We start from the raw sequence: 17,348 nt of genomic DNA, 5'->3' as shown, positions 1-17,348 counted from the left end.
AACGGATACGCAACTTGCCTAACTTGGAAATTGATAGAGTTATAGCAGTGAGGGATTGTTCCCTTGTCCCCAAATTAGAGATTGCTGTATTATCCTAATACTCTAGAATGTATAGGTAATGATACATATAAACCCTGTAGCGAAGACGAGACTCATTATGTCAATAAAATATCTGAGAGTCTAAAGGAGAGATTTAATGTACAAGTTGAAGATAAAAACTTGCGACTAGCACGCATCTTCTGGAACCCTAAGCTTCATAAGAACCCTTACAAGGCGAGGTTCATTGCAGGTGCCCGTTTTTGCGTTACGAAACAACTTAACGTCCAAGTTAACTGTTGTCTGAAACTTTTGAGGAAATACTTCAAGAAATACTGCGAGGCAATCTACAACAACAGCGGTATAAACATGTTTTGGAGCATAGATTCCTCAAGTGAATTCCTTGAAGCTATCAAAAATAGCGATGTTTATAATATACAAGTATATGATTTTACTACTCTTTATACCAGATTAGACTTGATTGAAGTAGAGAATATGATTAATGAAGTTGTTGATTTAATATTTTCAGACCGTAATAAATATATTTGTATTTCTAAAAGAGACAGTAATACATGTTTCTTTTCCAATAAAACCTATGATTCTCATGCCTGCTTTAGTCAAGATGACCTAAAAGAGGCTGTTAAATTTATTATTTATAACACTTATGTCGTCTTCGGTGGGATTGTATTCATACAAACCAAGGGTATTCCTATGGGTGGAAATTCAAGTTCCCCTATAGCTGATCTCACTGTTGGCAAAAAGGAATTTAATTATATGAAACGTTTACTTCAGGAAAAGAAAATGGGATTAGCAAAGATATTATCCAATAATAAACGATATGTTGACGATTTATCTATTATTAACTACCTTTACTTTCATCAATTGATTAAAGATATTTATCCTAATTCATTGGAGATGGAGCGAGCTGGTTCCAATAATAAAATCATTAACTACCTTGATTTAAATATTAATATTTCCACAGAAGGACTAGAAATATCAGTGTATAACAAAACTGATGATTTTAATTTTCATGTTGTATCCCTTACATTTCCTCACAGTAACATCCCAACCGAGGTTGGCTACAACGTTTTTTCAAGTCAAGTTCTTAGATATGGTAATGTTTGCACTAGATTGGATATCTTTACCTCCCATCTTCACAAAATATTCAAAATTCTAATTGATAGAGGATATAGCCGTGATAGACTGATTAAAGGCATTAAACGTTGTCTGAGGAAATATGATAACGTTTTCAGGAAGTTCGGTATTCTAGATGACCATAACATTATTAAAGAACTCCCCTGATATCTTTTGATTTATTGAAACACGGGTACTAACTCTGCTAAACTGAACAAATTCTGAAACTTAGGTGAATAAGTGTACAACGTGCTAAACCGAAGTTCAGACTGACCAGTGAAAATGGGCGAGCGTACCAAGTGTCATTTTAATTAGAAGTTTTAGTCAGTGATTTATTATTGAAGCTTGTAATTACAATATCTAATGCTCCTATAAATACTTTAATTAATTGTTTGTTCCGTTATTCTTTTTCCTTCCTCTTTTCCTTGTCATCCCCTTTAGTTTTAAGATTCTTGCTATAAATGGCTACAGCTAAGACTATTAATGCTAAGTACCAAACAACAAGTGGGAGGTGGATCGTTGGTATACCATTAAATCGATTTAACACCGCAATTCCAGTCGCAAGCCTGGGACCACTACTAGCAAAGTCACAACATCTACAAAGCTGCCATATAGCCTTACTGACAATTTTCTCGACTGACTGACAATGTTTCTTCTTTTTCCCCATTTAGAATACAAAGATTAGTACATTTTAGCTTATGATTAATATTATATTTTTACCTATAGTTTACCTAGATTGCATAGTAGTTACTAAGCTAGTTGCTTAGTAGTTACTAAGTTACTTGCTTAATAGTTACTAAGCTAATTGCTTAATAATTACTAAGTTACTTGCTTAATAGTTACTAAGTTACTTGCTTAATAGTTACTAAGCTAGTTGCTTAGTAGTTACTAAGTTATATTACTTGCCTAATAGTTACTAAGTTACTTGCTTAATAGTTACTAAGTTACTTGCTTAACAGTTACTAAGTTACTTGCTTAACAGTTACTAAGTTACTTGCTTAATAGTTACTAAGTTACTTGCTTAGTAGTCACTAAGTTACTTGCTTAGTATTTACAAGGGGCCAGAAATGTATGTAAAGTAATATCAGAAAACTTGTCGGTTAACGAACAATAAACTAATACAAAAAGCCTCGGTCGAGGCTAAACAAAACTGGAACCATGCGCCACCATCGATATAAGTCTAATAATGTAATAAAACTATAGTTCATAAACAAAAATTATACGTCACGCCACTAAAGGAAATATTCGTAAAAGACGTTACGTACATATATATATGTACGTAACGTACATATATATATATTTATAACGTATATATATATTTATATTTAATAAACCGAAACCCCACCAATCTGCCTCAATAACTTATGTGTGCTATGTTTTACATAAGTATTGAAATGGATAACTCAAATATTGTTTGATAGTTGGGGACGAAGTGAGAGTCTCCACTCAGTGTTTCAAAACAAATAGTTGTCGACGTTTCGGCACACGCCTTTGTCATAGAGTATAGACAGGATGTTACAAATACAATAGCTTACATAGCTGCAATTTACAATGTTAAAATAATCTGTTGTATAACTATAAATATAACTATCAATATAACTGTGAAATACCTACAATATTTTACAAAACTCCATACTATACTCACTCCGTCCCCACCTATCAAACTATATGATCGACCCACTCATAAAAGCGAAGAAAGATTACCATAACTGAAATATTATTTGAAATTGAATCGAATATCATTTAGTCCTTTAGTCGACCTTACTTTAAGTAAAATTGATTTGATTTCCGTAAAATCGTCCCGCAGATGCATTTTACTATCTGAAGCACTTGAATTTAATTAATATTTTGGACAGGAAGGAACCATCTTGATTCGTTTTCTAACTTTAATGCCTGCATAAGGAAAATTTAATTTAAGTCTGACATCAAAATGGTTCCGCGTAGACTTTAACGTGTTAAATCGAATACTATATTGCTGTTTTACTATTTTAATATTAAACTCTTTTGATCGTTAAATATTAACGTAATACAGGGATATTTTTCGCACGCTTTTAGTTTTATAAACATGATTTGTCCAAATTTTATAATTAAAAAGCACAATTCACTTGTTCAGAATTGAGATAATACAGAAACAAATGATAGACTAGCGATTATTAAAGAAAGTAGAATTCCAAGTGTGTTTGCTGAACAGCACGAGGGAAATCATAATATGCCACACATAGAGACATACCAGGTTTAATGGAAAATTTGATTGTTGATTTTTCCCAGACTAAATACCAGTCATTACTGGAATGTAAGCATTTCAAAATATCATAATTACCAAACAAGCCAAAAAGAGGTCGACAGGCTTTAAATTTAACTGCCTAACTGGAGAACATTTAAGCCAAAATTTTTAAAAACTTGGGAGTTCCAGTCTTGATCGTAAGTTAAATAATTGTACTAAGTCATTATAAGTTATTACTAATTGTAAGTCATTACAATCGTCAATGTTATCACCTTTTATAAGCAGCTGCTCAGTAGCGTTTAATTGACTGATCAGTGAAGAGCCGGGGAACGTATGCAGTAAATTTTAGACACTAATAGTAATGGCAGTTACTGTTTTAATATTGCTTACTATATATACTTACTAGAATACTTAGAGTAGGTTTGGCTGGGATCAGGACAACAGTATCAAGTACGTCCTCCTTTCACTCCGCTGGGGTATTTTTTGTAAGTACTATTCTTACTAGCCCTCAGAGGCTCTTGAAGGTACTGAAACTTAAAAGGAATATATTATCATGTAGCAGCTGATTATAAATCCAGGTTAATGATGATATTTAGTTCAGAAAGTCTCGTGAAAGTAATATCTCGTATGTCTTTCAACAACAGCCCTTATTTCACAGGAACTGAAAGAGGACTGTAGTTGAAGAAGTAGGAGAAAGTAGAAGAAGTAGGAGAAAATATTATTAAACAGACTATACTGAGAATATAATGGTAGCTTGGAAATTAAAAGACATAAAACCTCAGAAACACAATAGTCAGCTTAATGGCTGAACAATAAAATTAAGAGGAAGATGAGACGCGAAAAGCTTTAATCAAGTTTTTAGCGTAAGTTTAATAGTGCAATAGAATTATGATCCATCCATTCCATTTCAAGCAAATTTAGCTGAGGCGTAATCTTCAATATTCGAAAAGCATTTGGAACTACATGAAATTAAAGCAGGGAGAGATGTCTATACTCTATATTAAACGAAACTGTTCAAAGAAACCTTTTAGAAATGATTAAATTATAAAATGATCGTTTAGCATATTTAGCGCAGTGAAACCATGGTTAAAAAACTAGGGGTGGGGGACAACCCTGTTGCCCATTTATTCCCCAACTTTTAGTCAAATGGGCATGGCATCGATTGGCATTGCTGTTTTTAAGCCTTAAAAACAGCTAAAACTTGAGTTATGGTGAAAATAAACATCGCCATCGTGATTGCCGTCCTCTGATTAATTAGCAAGTACACTGTACAGCTATTATATTATATACTAATAGTTATGTTTTAATTTTTCGATTTTGACCGATTTTGACCAAATGATGAAAATGACCCCTTTATTCCTTAACTTTTGGTCGAATATCGATAGACAAAAATGAGGTTGCCCCCCCCCCCCCCCCCCCCCCCCCACCACGCCACTCCTAACTGTTCTTGTCAGTTGTCACCACTTCATTAAACTGGCACTGACTAAGTAACACAGGCGTTATGTAATTATAAACTCGATCATTTTATTTCATTAAAATATTAACGTCAAGTAAATATGAAAATTCAGGTTATATTTCTACCAGAAATATTACCTGAATGAATAATAATTTCTGGTTACTAGATGTTAATTAATTGTTAAATGTCATTCACCAGTTTAATTGGAAAATTAGTGTTATAACTTAGTCTTTTTCTAGTGTGGTAGCTTATTATGATTTCGGTAGCGAAGTATGAATCGCCACTTAGTTGAATTTGTTGTAATGTAAAAGACCAATTTAGACCAATTTAGACCAACTTAGACCAACTAAGAGCAACTTAGACCAACTTAGACCAACTTAGACCAACTTAGAACAAGAGAGTTGCTGTAATTGACAAGAGAAATAACGAGTAGTTTAACAAGAGTAATGAAAATAGCTTTGTTGTCCTGCGATTATAATTCCAATTTTAACACTCCGGTACGATATATCTAATAGTAATTGTTTTGTGAGGAACTAACATACCTGTATAAATTTACTAAAGACAAAATAATTGTGCAAAGTGCCCGTTATAGTAGCATCAGAAGGCCATAAGTAAAAGGAAATTCGAGACAAATGAATACCTTAAAAGATGAAAGGAGTATTTCATAAAAATATCAAAGGTCGAATAAAGACAAATGGAACAAAGTTTAAGATCCATTCTGAAATTAAATGCTTTAAAAGATGAAAGGAATAAAATGAAAGGAAGTTAAGAACTCAAAGGTTTCACTCTCCCCTGACCTCTTAGCTTACTGTCCACTAATGCCAATCGCTAGAAGGTTAAGGCCAGAGGGGGGGGTAAGGGGTCAAAAAAAATCGACCAAAATATTATTTTCTAAATCAATTTAATTTTCGATGACAAAAACATTGCTGCTATTCACATATTTGTAGCTGCTTAACTTTTTTTTTATAATTGAGGTTAACCGATTTTCACAAAATTGATTATACAACATTGAGGTTAATAAAATTGAGGTTAATATTTTATTACACTCCATAATTTTTTGTTTTTTTCGGTCAGCAAATGTAAACTCTAAATTTTAGGTTCATAATTATCAGAAAAAGTAATATCCAAACGTGATTAAATGAGGTTAACCTCTTAATTTAGGTATAGCGAAAATAGATTAGGTGATAGAGTTGTTATTTTTATCGTAAGATTACGACATACAAAATTCTTAATAGATGTAGTGCTGATTTACTTCATTTTATCTCGAGAAAGTGTTGAAAAATGAGGTTAACCATATCATTTGGTAGTTTAAGAATTATTTACACAAGATTCTTACTTTTGTTATGTACCACAATATCTCAGTGATGTATCTATTTGTATTCCAATGCCTCAAATATGATCATGAGACAAAGGTGATTAGGACTGACCATATATAAGTAGAAGAGTTCACCCATGAATAGCTAAAAAATGAGGTTAACCTCTCATTTGTTGAATATCGGCCCAGTCAATCACATGTTAACCTCAAAATCTTAATTGTTACACTGGGCAAATGTTTTCATTACATGTCTAACAATATATTGATAAACCAATTCCATTGTTATATGGTCTATAGTGAGGTTAACAATCATATTTTTACTACTACTACAAAATATCGTGATAGTTAACCTCATTTTTAGACAAATTTTGGTTTATGATATTGATTTTCCCAACATAAAGTATCTCAATAAACATCTTCTCACCTTAAAGCAAAAATTGTATGGAGACGCTACTAAATACGGAAAATAATGCACAATTTGAGATTTTGGCAGTGAAATAAAAACACCAAAACTCTTTTTACTCAAAACAGGTTTTTTCATACAAACGTCCCTTAGTTGAGAATACTGGCCACACCCAGAAGCTGAAACTTGGCACAGGTGTTCCTTGGGTTGTCACCCACAATTCTATTGTACAAAATTTTGATATTTGCCTTTGTTCTTGAGTTATGAGGTTAACTGTCGAAAAACTGTTGAATTTGGGGTAAAGTTAACCTCATATCTCAAGAACAGAAGCAAATATAAAAATTTTGTACAATAGAATTGTGTAAAACAGTCTAAGGAACACTTGTGCCAAGTTTCAGCTCCTGGGTGTGGCCAGTCTTCTCAACTTAGGGCGTTTTAACTTTTTACAGTTTAAGTTAAAGTTTTACATGTAATTACATGTAAACCTCAATATTTGGCGCGCGATATCTTAAAAACGCAAGGTCAGATTTCGGTCCTGTTTTTTTCCTCTTGTTCGTCTTCAGCAGCTCTAATCAAATATGTGAAAACTGGAAAATCGACTTTTACCCCCCCTCTGGCCTTAAAAGGTAGCAAGTTATATAATGATATGCGTGAACACTGGTAAATTTGCTGCTTGACAGCTTGAAGGAATGAAGATCACCTTGCCTCTCTCATTACTACTATCCTAGTATATCCTGTACACATCCGACAACGGACGATTCAAAATTTAATCTACTGTCGAGCATGCACTGGTCGACGTCCTAGCGTTTTGTAATAACCAAATCAGCTCAAACTTTAAATTTAATTTTTCCTAGCTACACAAATACAATTGTCAAGAAAGATGTTAATTAACGACGACCAGACTGCTAAGTAACTTAGAATATTTGTAGGTTCACTTAGTAATATGTAAGGATGATTTTAAGGGTGTTTTTTGACGCAATATGCAACAGGCGTCACACTGCCACTGGGCGGTTGCCGGTTTGCTTTAGATAAGAGAGCCATATTATCATATTGTTTTAAATATTAGATAACTTTATTACATTAATATTATATTTTCACTTCGAGCACTCGCACTCGTTGCATCCATTACCTCGAATAATAAAGCTGTATTATAAAAGCGCACTTTATTTTATTTTTAAATCTAAAAATCAATAACACAAACATGAGTCAAAAATATAACTGCACTTTAGCATCAGACAGCAGCGTCTTTTAGGCCATTAAATGAAAAAAAGCTTTAAATCCTGACGTTTTTGCAAGGTAATCCTGAGATTTATTCGCCAAGGCCTATATTTTTATTTAAGCCTCTAAATGTTGCAATAAGCGAATCTTCTTAAAATAAAGCATTAAATTCTGACAAAATTTGTCTGTTTCAGAGCTCGACTATACGGACACCTAGTAAGAAAGGGGTTATTGGAGACACCTTTCAGACAGGAAATGTTAACAGGATCGAGGATGTGGACAGTGACGAGCGATTTAATAAGTAAGTGGGTGAAATCACCTGTCATGCAGTGCAGATGCAATATTCGGGTGCCCGAATTTGGGATAGAAAATCGTAAACATTTCAAAGATCAATATTGATCCTGTCAATTGTTGAAGTAAGGGTCAACTATTTCCCTAACGCAAGAAACTAATCGCCGTAAGTCTTATAATACTGAGTAACAAATAGTGCGCATATTAATTTAACAATTTGGGTTCAATGACATATCATTATCTTAACCGGTTCCATCCAAACAGGGAGATTGACAAGCTGACAGGCTTCAAGACACGTAATCTACTGTGTATACCAATACACTCTGATAAGGGAATAATAGGGGTCACGGAAATGGTCAATAAAAAACTTGTAAGTTTTATTATATTTTTATGTTGGACATTAATTAATATTGAGGTGAAAATAGCCTCAGAAACTGCAGTTGGCCCCCATAATTGACGTCAAAACATTTTTGGAGTTAAGGTATTTCTGCACACACGAATGTTAGAATAACCCAGTTTATTATAAAACAGAGGGCTGCATTCCAAATGCTGACGTTGCTTCACCACCATTCACCGCCGAGTGTTCTCAATAGCAAGAACTTATTGGTCAATTTGCTAACAAATTACATAGGTAGTTGACTGATTACATATACTTCCAAGGAGCGAGGATTTTCCCTGAGTGACGAGCGAGCGTTTTACACGCTGACAGTTTTCTGTGGCCTAGCTCTCTATACTAACAATCTGGAAAGGAGACTCGCTAGAGTGAGTTATTGTGGTTCAATTTGTACTGACTAGAGTGAGTTATTGTGGTTCACTTTGTACTCGCTAGAGTGAGTTATTGTGGTTCACTTTGTACTGGCTAGAGTGAGTTATTGTGGTTCACTTTGTACTGGCTAGAGTGAGTTATTGTGGTTCACTTTGTGCTGGCTAGAATGAGTTATTGTGGTTCACTTTGTACTGGCTAGAGTGAGTTATTGTGGTTCACTTTGTGCTGGCTAGAGTGAGTTATTGTGGTTCACTTTGTCCGAAAGCTAAAAAGTAAAGCTCGAAAACCAGCGACTTGTTTAAATAACCAGATACTAATTAACAGATGCTGACGGCTCGAGAGATAAACATGAGCGTTTTGAACTACTACCGGGTTTGTTCACAGGATGAGTGTGACGTCATTACCGCCCTGCCTCCTATGCAGGTCTCTTCCTTTCAGCTCTCCAGGTTATTTACTAGTTTACCTACCCTGAATACTGCCCACTCTTATGAGTAATACTGAATGTTTACTCTCGTGTGGTTAATTCCAATACGGATCACATGATTTAGACCCACATGTTGCCATATTATTATTATGTCAGGTACGATTTTGACACGTGGAGTTGCAGTCAGGAGACTCAAGTCAGACTTTTTATCGGACTATTTGAGGACCTTTTCCCGGGACTCTACGACAGAGACTTACTTATTAGATTCACACTTACTGTCAAGTTCGTTAAATTATGGCAAATTATTTCAAATACTTGTTACCCACTCCTTTTATAGGATGCAGATACATGGTACAATCATGTGCTCATATGCTTTGACAAGACCAAATTAGTACCGATCATCTCCAATACTACATCATTAGACAGTTAGAATTCGGTGTTAACCATTTTATCCTGTGTATCAAAGTGCTTATATAATATATGCACTCTTTTAGTGATTATATCATCAAGATAAACGCTCGAATACTGCTCAAATCCTCCATTTTTATCTTCAGGAAGAACTACCGAAAAGTAGCGTACCATAATTGGGAACATGCCTTCTGCGTGGCTAACTGTATGTACTCGATATTAAAGTCAAACCAAGTCATGTGCTTTACTACTAATGAGGTGTGTATTACATATATTTATTACAGAATTATATATTGATAACATACTTCGTAATATTATTACCGTATCTTATGATTACAAGGATAGGATAATGGCGGTGCTGGGCGTTTTAAAATGATCCATGATCAGCCACCAATTGTCCTGAAAGCATTCGAATTATCAATAGTTAGATCCAATTTTGATTAATATGAAACTAGAATTGTGAAAAATTGTGCGGGAAGTTCCGAACTGTGCAAAAAATTCGAAAAACAACTGTTAGTTAGAGTGGTTCATTTTACCAAAAGTTGTTCAAATAATTAGACATCATATCTTATTAGTTGCTCTATAGGGTCAGGAACGACCAAAAAAATTTTTTTGACTCTAGTGTTCCGGATATGGTCCGCACATGCCACGCCCATTTTTATAGCGTTTCTTATACAGGTAAAATAGGGAAAATCGCATTTTTTAACATGAAAGCGTCATTTCTGTGCTTTGAGACTTTCTACTCTAATATAAATGTGATGATGGCATTTCGTTTAAACATATTTTCAAAACTCTGTGACCACGCCCTGGCCGTGGACCACGCCCCTATTTCTTATACACATAAAAACACGAAAATCGCAGATTTTTAAATGATTGGATTGATTTAGAGCTTTGAGACTTTCTACTCGAATATAAATGTGACCCAAGCATTTCGTTTGAACATGGTTTAAAATTTGATAACTCTATAGATCGTCATTGATAGGATCAGTATTAATGAGATCGAATGATTACTTCATAGCTCGTCACTAACTGGATCAGCATAACATGACTAAAGACTAACGAGGTCCAGAAATGTGAGCCAAAAGATACCGTTGACACCATGGACACCATGGACCATGGTCCATGGTCAATGAATGTTGAACAAGATCTGGCCCTTGACATCCTTGTAGCGTCCACGAGTCACATAACAAACCCTGGTAAGTGCTGACACCGGCAATAACGTTTAAAAGAACTAAAAACGATGAGTAATTATCAGTCAACCAACAATGTCAACCTCCAAAGGAAAGCGAAGAAAGCCTAGAAGAGAGATTCCATTGATAGGAAAGCTCCTCGACAGAATCCCTGACTCCAAGCTACCCACTAACCAAGTTGTTCTACAGAGACTCTTCTTTATTCTTGAGCACAATTTCGGTAATGCTGCGGGAGAGTTAGCTAGAGTTACTGTGAAGAACGATGTCGTGTCCGTTTGGGAGTATGCTGGTTTTGGAGACGTCCTCAAGACACAGGGCTTTTTGACATCTCAAATAGATCCCTCATCTTCACCTCTAGAGTCCATAAAGATGACAGACAGTTTCTACTCCATCACTGGGATGCGCAGATTTCTTCAACTCGGGACTTCAAAACCAAGGCTGTGGTCGAGAAGAAGCTTGCTCGGGAAGCCAAGTACGAGGATGCTAAATTATTACCAAATTTGAGAGGGTTTGGGAGTGTTAATCGACTTGCCATAGTGGCTGTCCAAGAGGACTGTAATCAAATATTGGCTATTGCAAAGACTGAAAATGGGACTGGGGAGGAATTTTAAACCATGTTCAAACGAAATGCTTGGGTCACATTTATATTCGAGTAGAAAGTCTCAAAGCTCTAAATCAATCCAATCATTTAAAAATCTGCGATTTTCGTGTTTTTATGTGTATAAGAAATAGGGGCGTGGTCCACGGCCAGGGCGTGGTCACAGAGTTTTGAAAATATGTTTAAACGAAATGCCATCATCACATTTATATTAGAGTAGAAAGTCTCAAAGCACAGAAATGACGCTTTCATGTTAAAAAATGCGATTTTCCCTATTTTACCTGTATAAGAAACGCTATAAAAATGGGCGTGGCATGTGCGGACCATATCCGGAACACTAGAGTCAAAAAAATTTTTTTGGTCGTTCCTGACCCTATAGAGCAACTAATAAGATATGATGTCTAATTATTTGAACAACTTTTGGTAAAATGAACCACTCTACTGTTAGTGCAAATATGTGCAGAAAACGGCCAATAGTGTTTATACGCTCCCTCCGCACTAATGTGTTGCCTCTGTTTCTCAGTTGCTCAAAACTGATTCATGAACTCGAAACACGGATTTGTTTTTCATCAAAATTAAAACAAATAAGCCGAACGAAAAAACGCAGAAATCTCTATCAAATTAAGAAAATTTCTTGTTCTATTAATATAGACTTTGTTGGCTGACTTTGTTGGCTGACTTGATTTGTTTTTCAGATGTTAGCCTTATTTGTAGGGTGCATTTGTCATGATCTAGACCACAGAGGTTACACGAACAGCTTCATGAAGCTTACCGCACACCCCCTCTCTGCTATCTACTCCAGCAGCATCATGGAGAATCATCACTACGAACAGACCCTCCAGTTACTCATGGTAAAAGTCACTCTCCAATACTATAGATTTTGTTATTGAACGCTTGATTCACATTTTGCTATGGAAACTTTGATAAGGTTTTAATAATATAAGAACAAAGTGCCATTACAAGACTGTGTTTGACAAAAAACTTTTAATTTTTCAGCAAAAAGATTTGAACGTGTTTGCTAATCTGAAGCCAGATGACTATGTTAACGTAATCGCGATCATGAAGCACGCTATCATAGCAACTGATCTTGCTCTTTACTTCGACAATAGGACCACTTTAAGAGAGCTTCACAACAAGAATTTGTAAGTTTATCATTATGTTCTTTTTTTGTATTAAGCGTTCTGTAGTAAACCACCTCAATTGTGTCATATGCCATCTAAAGTTGACTGACTAGTTAGTTTCTGGACAAAAATTCGGTCAAAACTGTGAAATTTCTGTCGGGGAAATTCCGTCTTTAAAAACTGAAAATGGGACAAAAAATGGGAGAATACGATTTTTCCATTCTTCGGCAATTTACCTCAAAACTGAAATTCCGGCCCAGGATATTAGAATTTGAAAATATCCAACATATGAAGATCAATTTTGTCTGATGTCAGTTATAATGAACCTTATCTGCAGGTTCAACTCTGATGACAGGGAACACAAGCAGAGACTCAGAGCTCTGATCATGACCTGTTGTGATCTCTGTGCGGTAACCAAACCATGGAATGTTCAGAAGATCGTTGTGGAGCATATAAATGAAGAATTCCACAACCAGGTACTGCACTTATTGTACATTGTACTGTAAACATAGTACTATGCTGAACTTATTAAACTGCAGTAGAGCGGATAGTTTCTCAATCAGGCACACTTATATGACAAATATTTATTATGCATTTTGATACATGCCAGCCCTTTACCAAATTGGTAGTTCAGTTACAATTTATGATAGTCAGTTTTGCACGAATAAATTCAATAAACCATTTCCAGGGAGACCAGGAAAAGGCTCTTGGGTTCGAACCTCTACCTTTGATGGACCGTGCTAAAGCAGAAACCCAAACAGCTCAAAGCCAGGTTTATTTTTCCAGTTGGCTGATTCTTTTACAAACTAGCAGTTTGGAACCACCCACAGTAAAACGAATAACTTCGGTTTTGTAATTGATCGATTTCTGTGTTTAGCAGTATTTAACCTTGATAACCTCAGGTAGATTTCATAACCTCGGTGTGTTTGCCAGCTTACAAGCTTCTCTCCGAATTAATGCCATCAACCTCACCTATGTACGAGGGGGCACTGTGAGTTATATATACTGATATTTTCCAATCATTTCTGTTGTCTAGGTTTTATTAGTTTATAGGTTTATGATTGAACTTTTTGAAAAATATACAAATAAACAAATACGTAGTAAATGTTTATCGTATATTGTTCGTATTATAAAAAACCAAAAAACCAAGACAGCGCTCTTGCTTCCAAATAACGACCTATATTTACTGTAGGAGTAACCTTAAAAAGTGGGAGACAGTGGCTAAACATGGTCCCGAAGCTGTTGAAATTCCAACAAATAATGTGGAGAATCAGGAGGTTACCAAGCCGGCCGCTAAACTTAGACGGACCAAAACTAACGGAAACAAAAAGGGGAAGAATGTTGGCAAGGATAGATTTCCTACCCACAAGGTAAAGCGCTGAAGGAATACCAATAACATTGATTATAAGTAGAGTATTCTCTTCTTCCCACCCCCCCCCCCCCCCCCCCCCCCGCCCCCCCAACATGAACAGGTCAGCCTGGCAGCTGACATGTTGTCACTTTGTAATTGGGGCCCTGGCTTCAACCTCACCGGAGAAGACATCGTCATCTAAAGTAGTCATAGAAACTTGGAAATATGAACCCGCCCCCCCCCCCCCCCCTTCTTCCCACCCACAGTATGTTTCACACTAATCCTAGCTTGAGTTATAGCTCAAATTTCAACGCTAACAGTTTCACAGCTCACGAGTCACCCGAAAATTAGGTGTCACCCAATTAAATAGACGTTTTAAGGCCACAGGGGGGGGGGGGGGGTCCGAGGTCGAAAAAAAGTTTTTTGCCAGTTGGCAGACCACGTACTATCTGACGCTTGCACACCACCCTTAGCCCCCCAGAGCGCCTAGTTTGTCGTAAAATTGAGGTTAACTATTGCCTTTTTAATCAGTTAACCTCACAAATAACCAGTTCTTAACATTTTGTTGCTCTCGTCACAAGTTAAACTTATCAATGGGTATCAATTGGCCATCCAATGTGAACAGAACTATTATATGTCCTTTATTTGTTGGAAAATTGAGGTTAACATATTTTCTCAGAATCATGGTCTTTTGACTCTCCTGAACAATTTATTTACCACCTCAAAAACCTATCTTCTCCTAGAGCTTTTATCCATTTCACCTCAAATTTGGAACTTATGTTCCTGACATAAATTTAAAAGTTTGTTATGTAACGATTGTTGTAATTTTGCTCCTAACTCTTTTTAGGAGGTTAACCATTTTAAATTTTGTAAATTTTGTAATTCTCGCTCATGGTTAACCTCATATCTCAGCTTTGGAGCAAGATATCATAAATCGTTACATAACAAAAACTCAAAATACCTTTAAGAACATTGTTGGCAAGTTACAAGGTTCTAAGTCATAAACTAAAAAAGAAGATAGATTTTGAACACAATTGCATTTAAAGTTTTCATTTACAATAGAATTACAGGTAAACCTCAAAATTCAACGCGCGATATCTTCAAATAGGAAACTTTGTTTTCGGTAATGTTAGGTAATAGGATTGCATAATTATGATTAAGATGATATTGAACAGGACACAGGTGTCTTGATCGTGACCTTTCTAGGACCATTAGGGTCAGTTCATTCAACCATGCATTTAAGTGAACGCTCTGACTAAGAGATGCTGTGCAAAATATACTGGAATTTTACCATTGGTTGACAACTAGGCGAGGTAGCCGTCCATTGGTTGTAAGTCATGTGACCTAGGTCACATGACCATAGCAGGTGGACTAAGCCTCATTTAACCTCGGTCAGCTCGAGCACTAAACATTAGTGTGACGTCAGAATAGTTATTAAGATCGGCACGGCAGGTAATATAAATACAGATGTTTCGTGTCGTAAAAGTTAGTTTATTTTTAAACCACTTCTCCTAAACTGTTGTTTCCGTTGTTCCCAAAACTACAAGAGAAGAGCCCGTTAACAGTAAGGACAAAAGCATTTGAAAATTTAGATCGAGCTCTTCAACATATCTCAAAATCTCAAAATTGACCTCGGACCCCCCCCCCCCCCCCCCCCCCCCCTGTGGCCTTAAAAGCCTCTAAATAATACCCAGGTCTCAATAGAGTCTATCAGTGGTAAACGTTTATCGCTAAACGGGGGGTTTGAAAACCGGTACACGGCCAGACACACCAGGCTGGACTCCCGGAGCAAGAAGATTGCCGGTACAGACACCTGGATCAACCCCAAGAAGACGGGCGACAGCTGGCTGAGCTACAAGAAACAACAGATAACTGGACCTATGAGGAAGTATCTGGAACCTGGGGTGGCTTACAAGGAGGCCGGGGCCAAGAAATCCTTTCGTAAACTTAGACCTGCAGTAAGATTTTACTGCGAAATTGTGTTAACTGTGCAATTGTCTTCAGATAAAAATGCGACTCCGAGATTTTTCTTGTGAAGGTTCCCAGCAGATATTTTTAGAAAGCCCAATATCACATTACCTTAAAAATCTCACTGCACCCAAAACGTTTTTTATCCTATTCTAGATAACTTTCTAACAGTATCTCAACCAGGGCGCCCAAAACGTTCAGACAAACAGAGCTGCTCTTGCATCTAAACCGATCGTCAGAGGAGACAACAACAACAACAAGATATCATCCTCTGGAGCTGTCAGCAAATACAGTGGAATGTACTCTAAATATAGACAGCGATAGTTTATTTTATTCGCATTGTTTGGCCGGTTAACTCTACATTTTAGGACATAAACCAACTGATATAGTGTATATTTGATTAAAATAGGGTAAAATAGAGATATAATCGGTAGATTGAACCGCACAAACTGAGACAATTGTGAGGGCAATTATTGTAATTGGACAGTTTCATATTATATCGTCAACTGATTTCCACCACTAGGTTCACTTTTAGATTTGAATTAGCTACATTTTACAGGCAGATTCGTAGCTGACTCCTATTGCTTACATAACTCTTAATCTTGCTTTGTAAGATTGTATATATATATACTCGCGATCTCATATATATGTACGATCTTCATTGAAGTAGTCAGTAAAACAAGGACATGATACTATGTGTGGGGACTACGGACCCCATCATAACGCATTTCAAATTTGCCGCCTGGTTACATAGCACTAAAATACAATATAATTCAATATACAAATTCAAAGCAATGTAATCATAGTACACACCAGCCCAGACGCTCAAATTTTTCTAATACAGATTCCAAAAAGGCACACAAAATAACAAAAGGTAATACTAATAATATAGAAATGTACACATACAAGAACTGGCGTTCAAATAATGCCAGTACATGCTAGAGCATGTTAAACAGAGAACAAAATACTAAAGTGAAAGTGATACTGCCCCATCAACTACAGTGCACGTTGTAGAGTGGAAAAAGGGTCTTTAAGTGGAAAGAAAGTGGTCACACTGGTCGAATACGGTCACAGAGGCGACTTCTTGTATGACGAATTTGCAGACGTTATGGAACTAGATTAACAGTAGGTCAATCTAGTTAAATCTGGATATAGAGTGTAGCTTCTATATTTCTTGAGAACAGGGAACAACGAATACGATTTAACTAATAATAGATGAACTGATAAAAATGTAAATCTACAAAACTTGTTAATAATAATAAACTTGTCCTATAAGAAAGGACTTTGAAAAAATATTGTATAACAACCGTTACTTGGTTGAGCCGTGAATTGCAAATTAATCGTTATTTAATGTTGTAGAAAGTCCATTAGTTGTTATTTAATGTAGATAGTTGTAGATAAGTTTATTCGTTTACCTTACATAAATTATTTTGTAATTAAGATTC

The 17,348-nt window shown here is 35.9% G+C and overlaps 2 protein-coding genes across 2 annotated transcripts in view; both read left to right on the top strand.

The window, feature by feature from the left end:
- LOC134823630 (cAMP and cAMP-inhibited cGMP 3',5'-cyclic phosphodiesterase 10A-like) overlaps positions 1-13,966 on the top strand; it is a gene marked incomplete at its 5' end in the record, with an annotated part of 31,370 nt that extends 17,404 nt beyond the window's left edge. The window contains 12 exons of the mRNA XM_063835164.1: positions 7,981-8,087; positions 8,342-8,447; positions 8,738-8,839; positions 9,168-9,289; positions 9,424-9,549; positions 9,822-9,933; positions 12,159-12,314; positions 12,460-12,605; positions 12,922-13,060; positions 13,273-13,356; positions 13,487-13,575; positions 13,777-13,966. Of these exons, the coding sequence (XP_063691234.1) occupies positions 7,981-8,087; positions 8,342-8,447; positions 8,738-8,839; positions 9,168-9,289; positions 9,424-9,549; positions 9,822-9,933; positions 12,159-12,314; positions 12,460-12,605; positions 12,922-13,060; positions 13,273-13,356; positions 13,487-13,575; positions 13,777-13,966 (1,479 nt within the window). The remainder of the gene's footprint in view (positions 1-7,980; positions 8,088-8,341; positions 8,448-8,737; positions 8,840-9,167; positions 9,290-9,423; positions 9,550-9,821; positions 9,934-12,158; positions 12,315-12,459; positions 12,606-12,921; positions 13,061-13,272; positions 13,357-13,486; positions 13,576-13,776) is intronic.
- Positions 1-17,348, top strand: part of LOC134822799 (protein ABHD13-like) — a 948,842-nt gene that overhangs the window by 531,686 nt on the left and 399,808 nt on the right. The window lies entirely within an intron of this gene.

This window comes from Bolinopsis microptera, chromosome 11 (genome assembly GCF_026151205.1).
Source record: "Bolinopsis microptera isolate Bmic1 chromosome 11, MBARI_Bmic_1.0, whole genome shotgun sequence".
Classification (NCBI taxonomy): Eukaryota; Metazoa; Ctenophora; class Tentaculata; order Lobata; family Bolinopsidae; genus Bolinopsis; species Bolinopsis microptera.
Note: the sequence above shows the minus strand (reverse complement) of the source record. Positions and strands in the feature narration are given on the sequence as shown.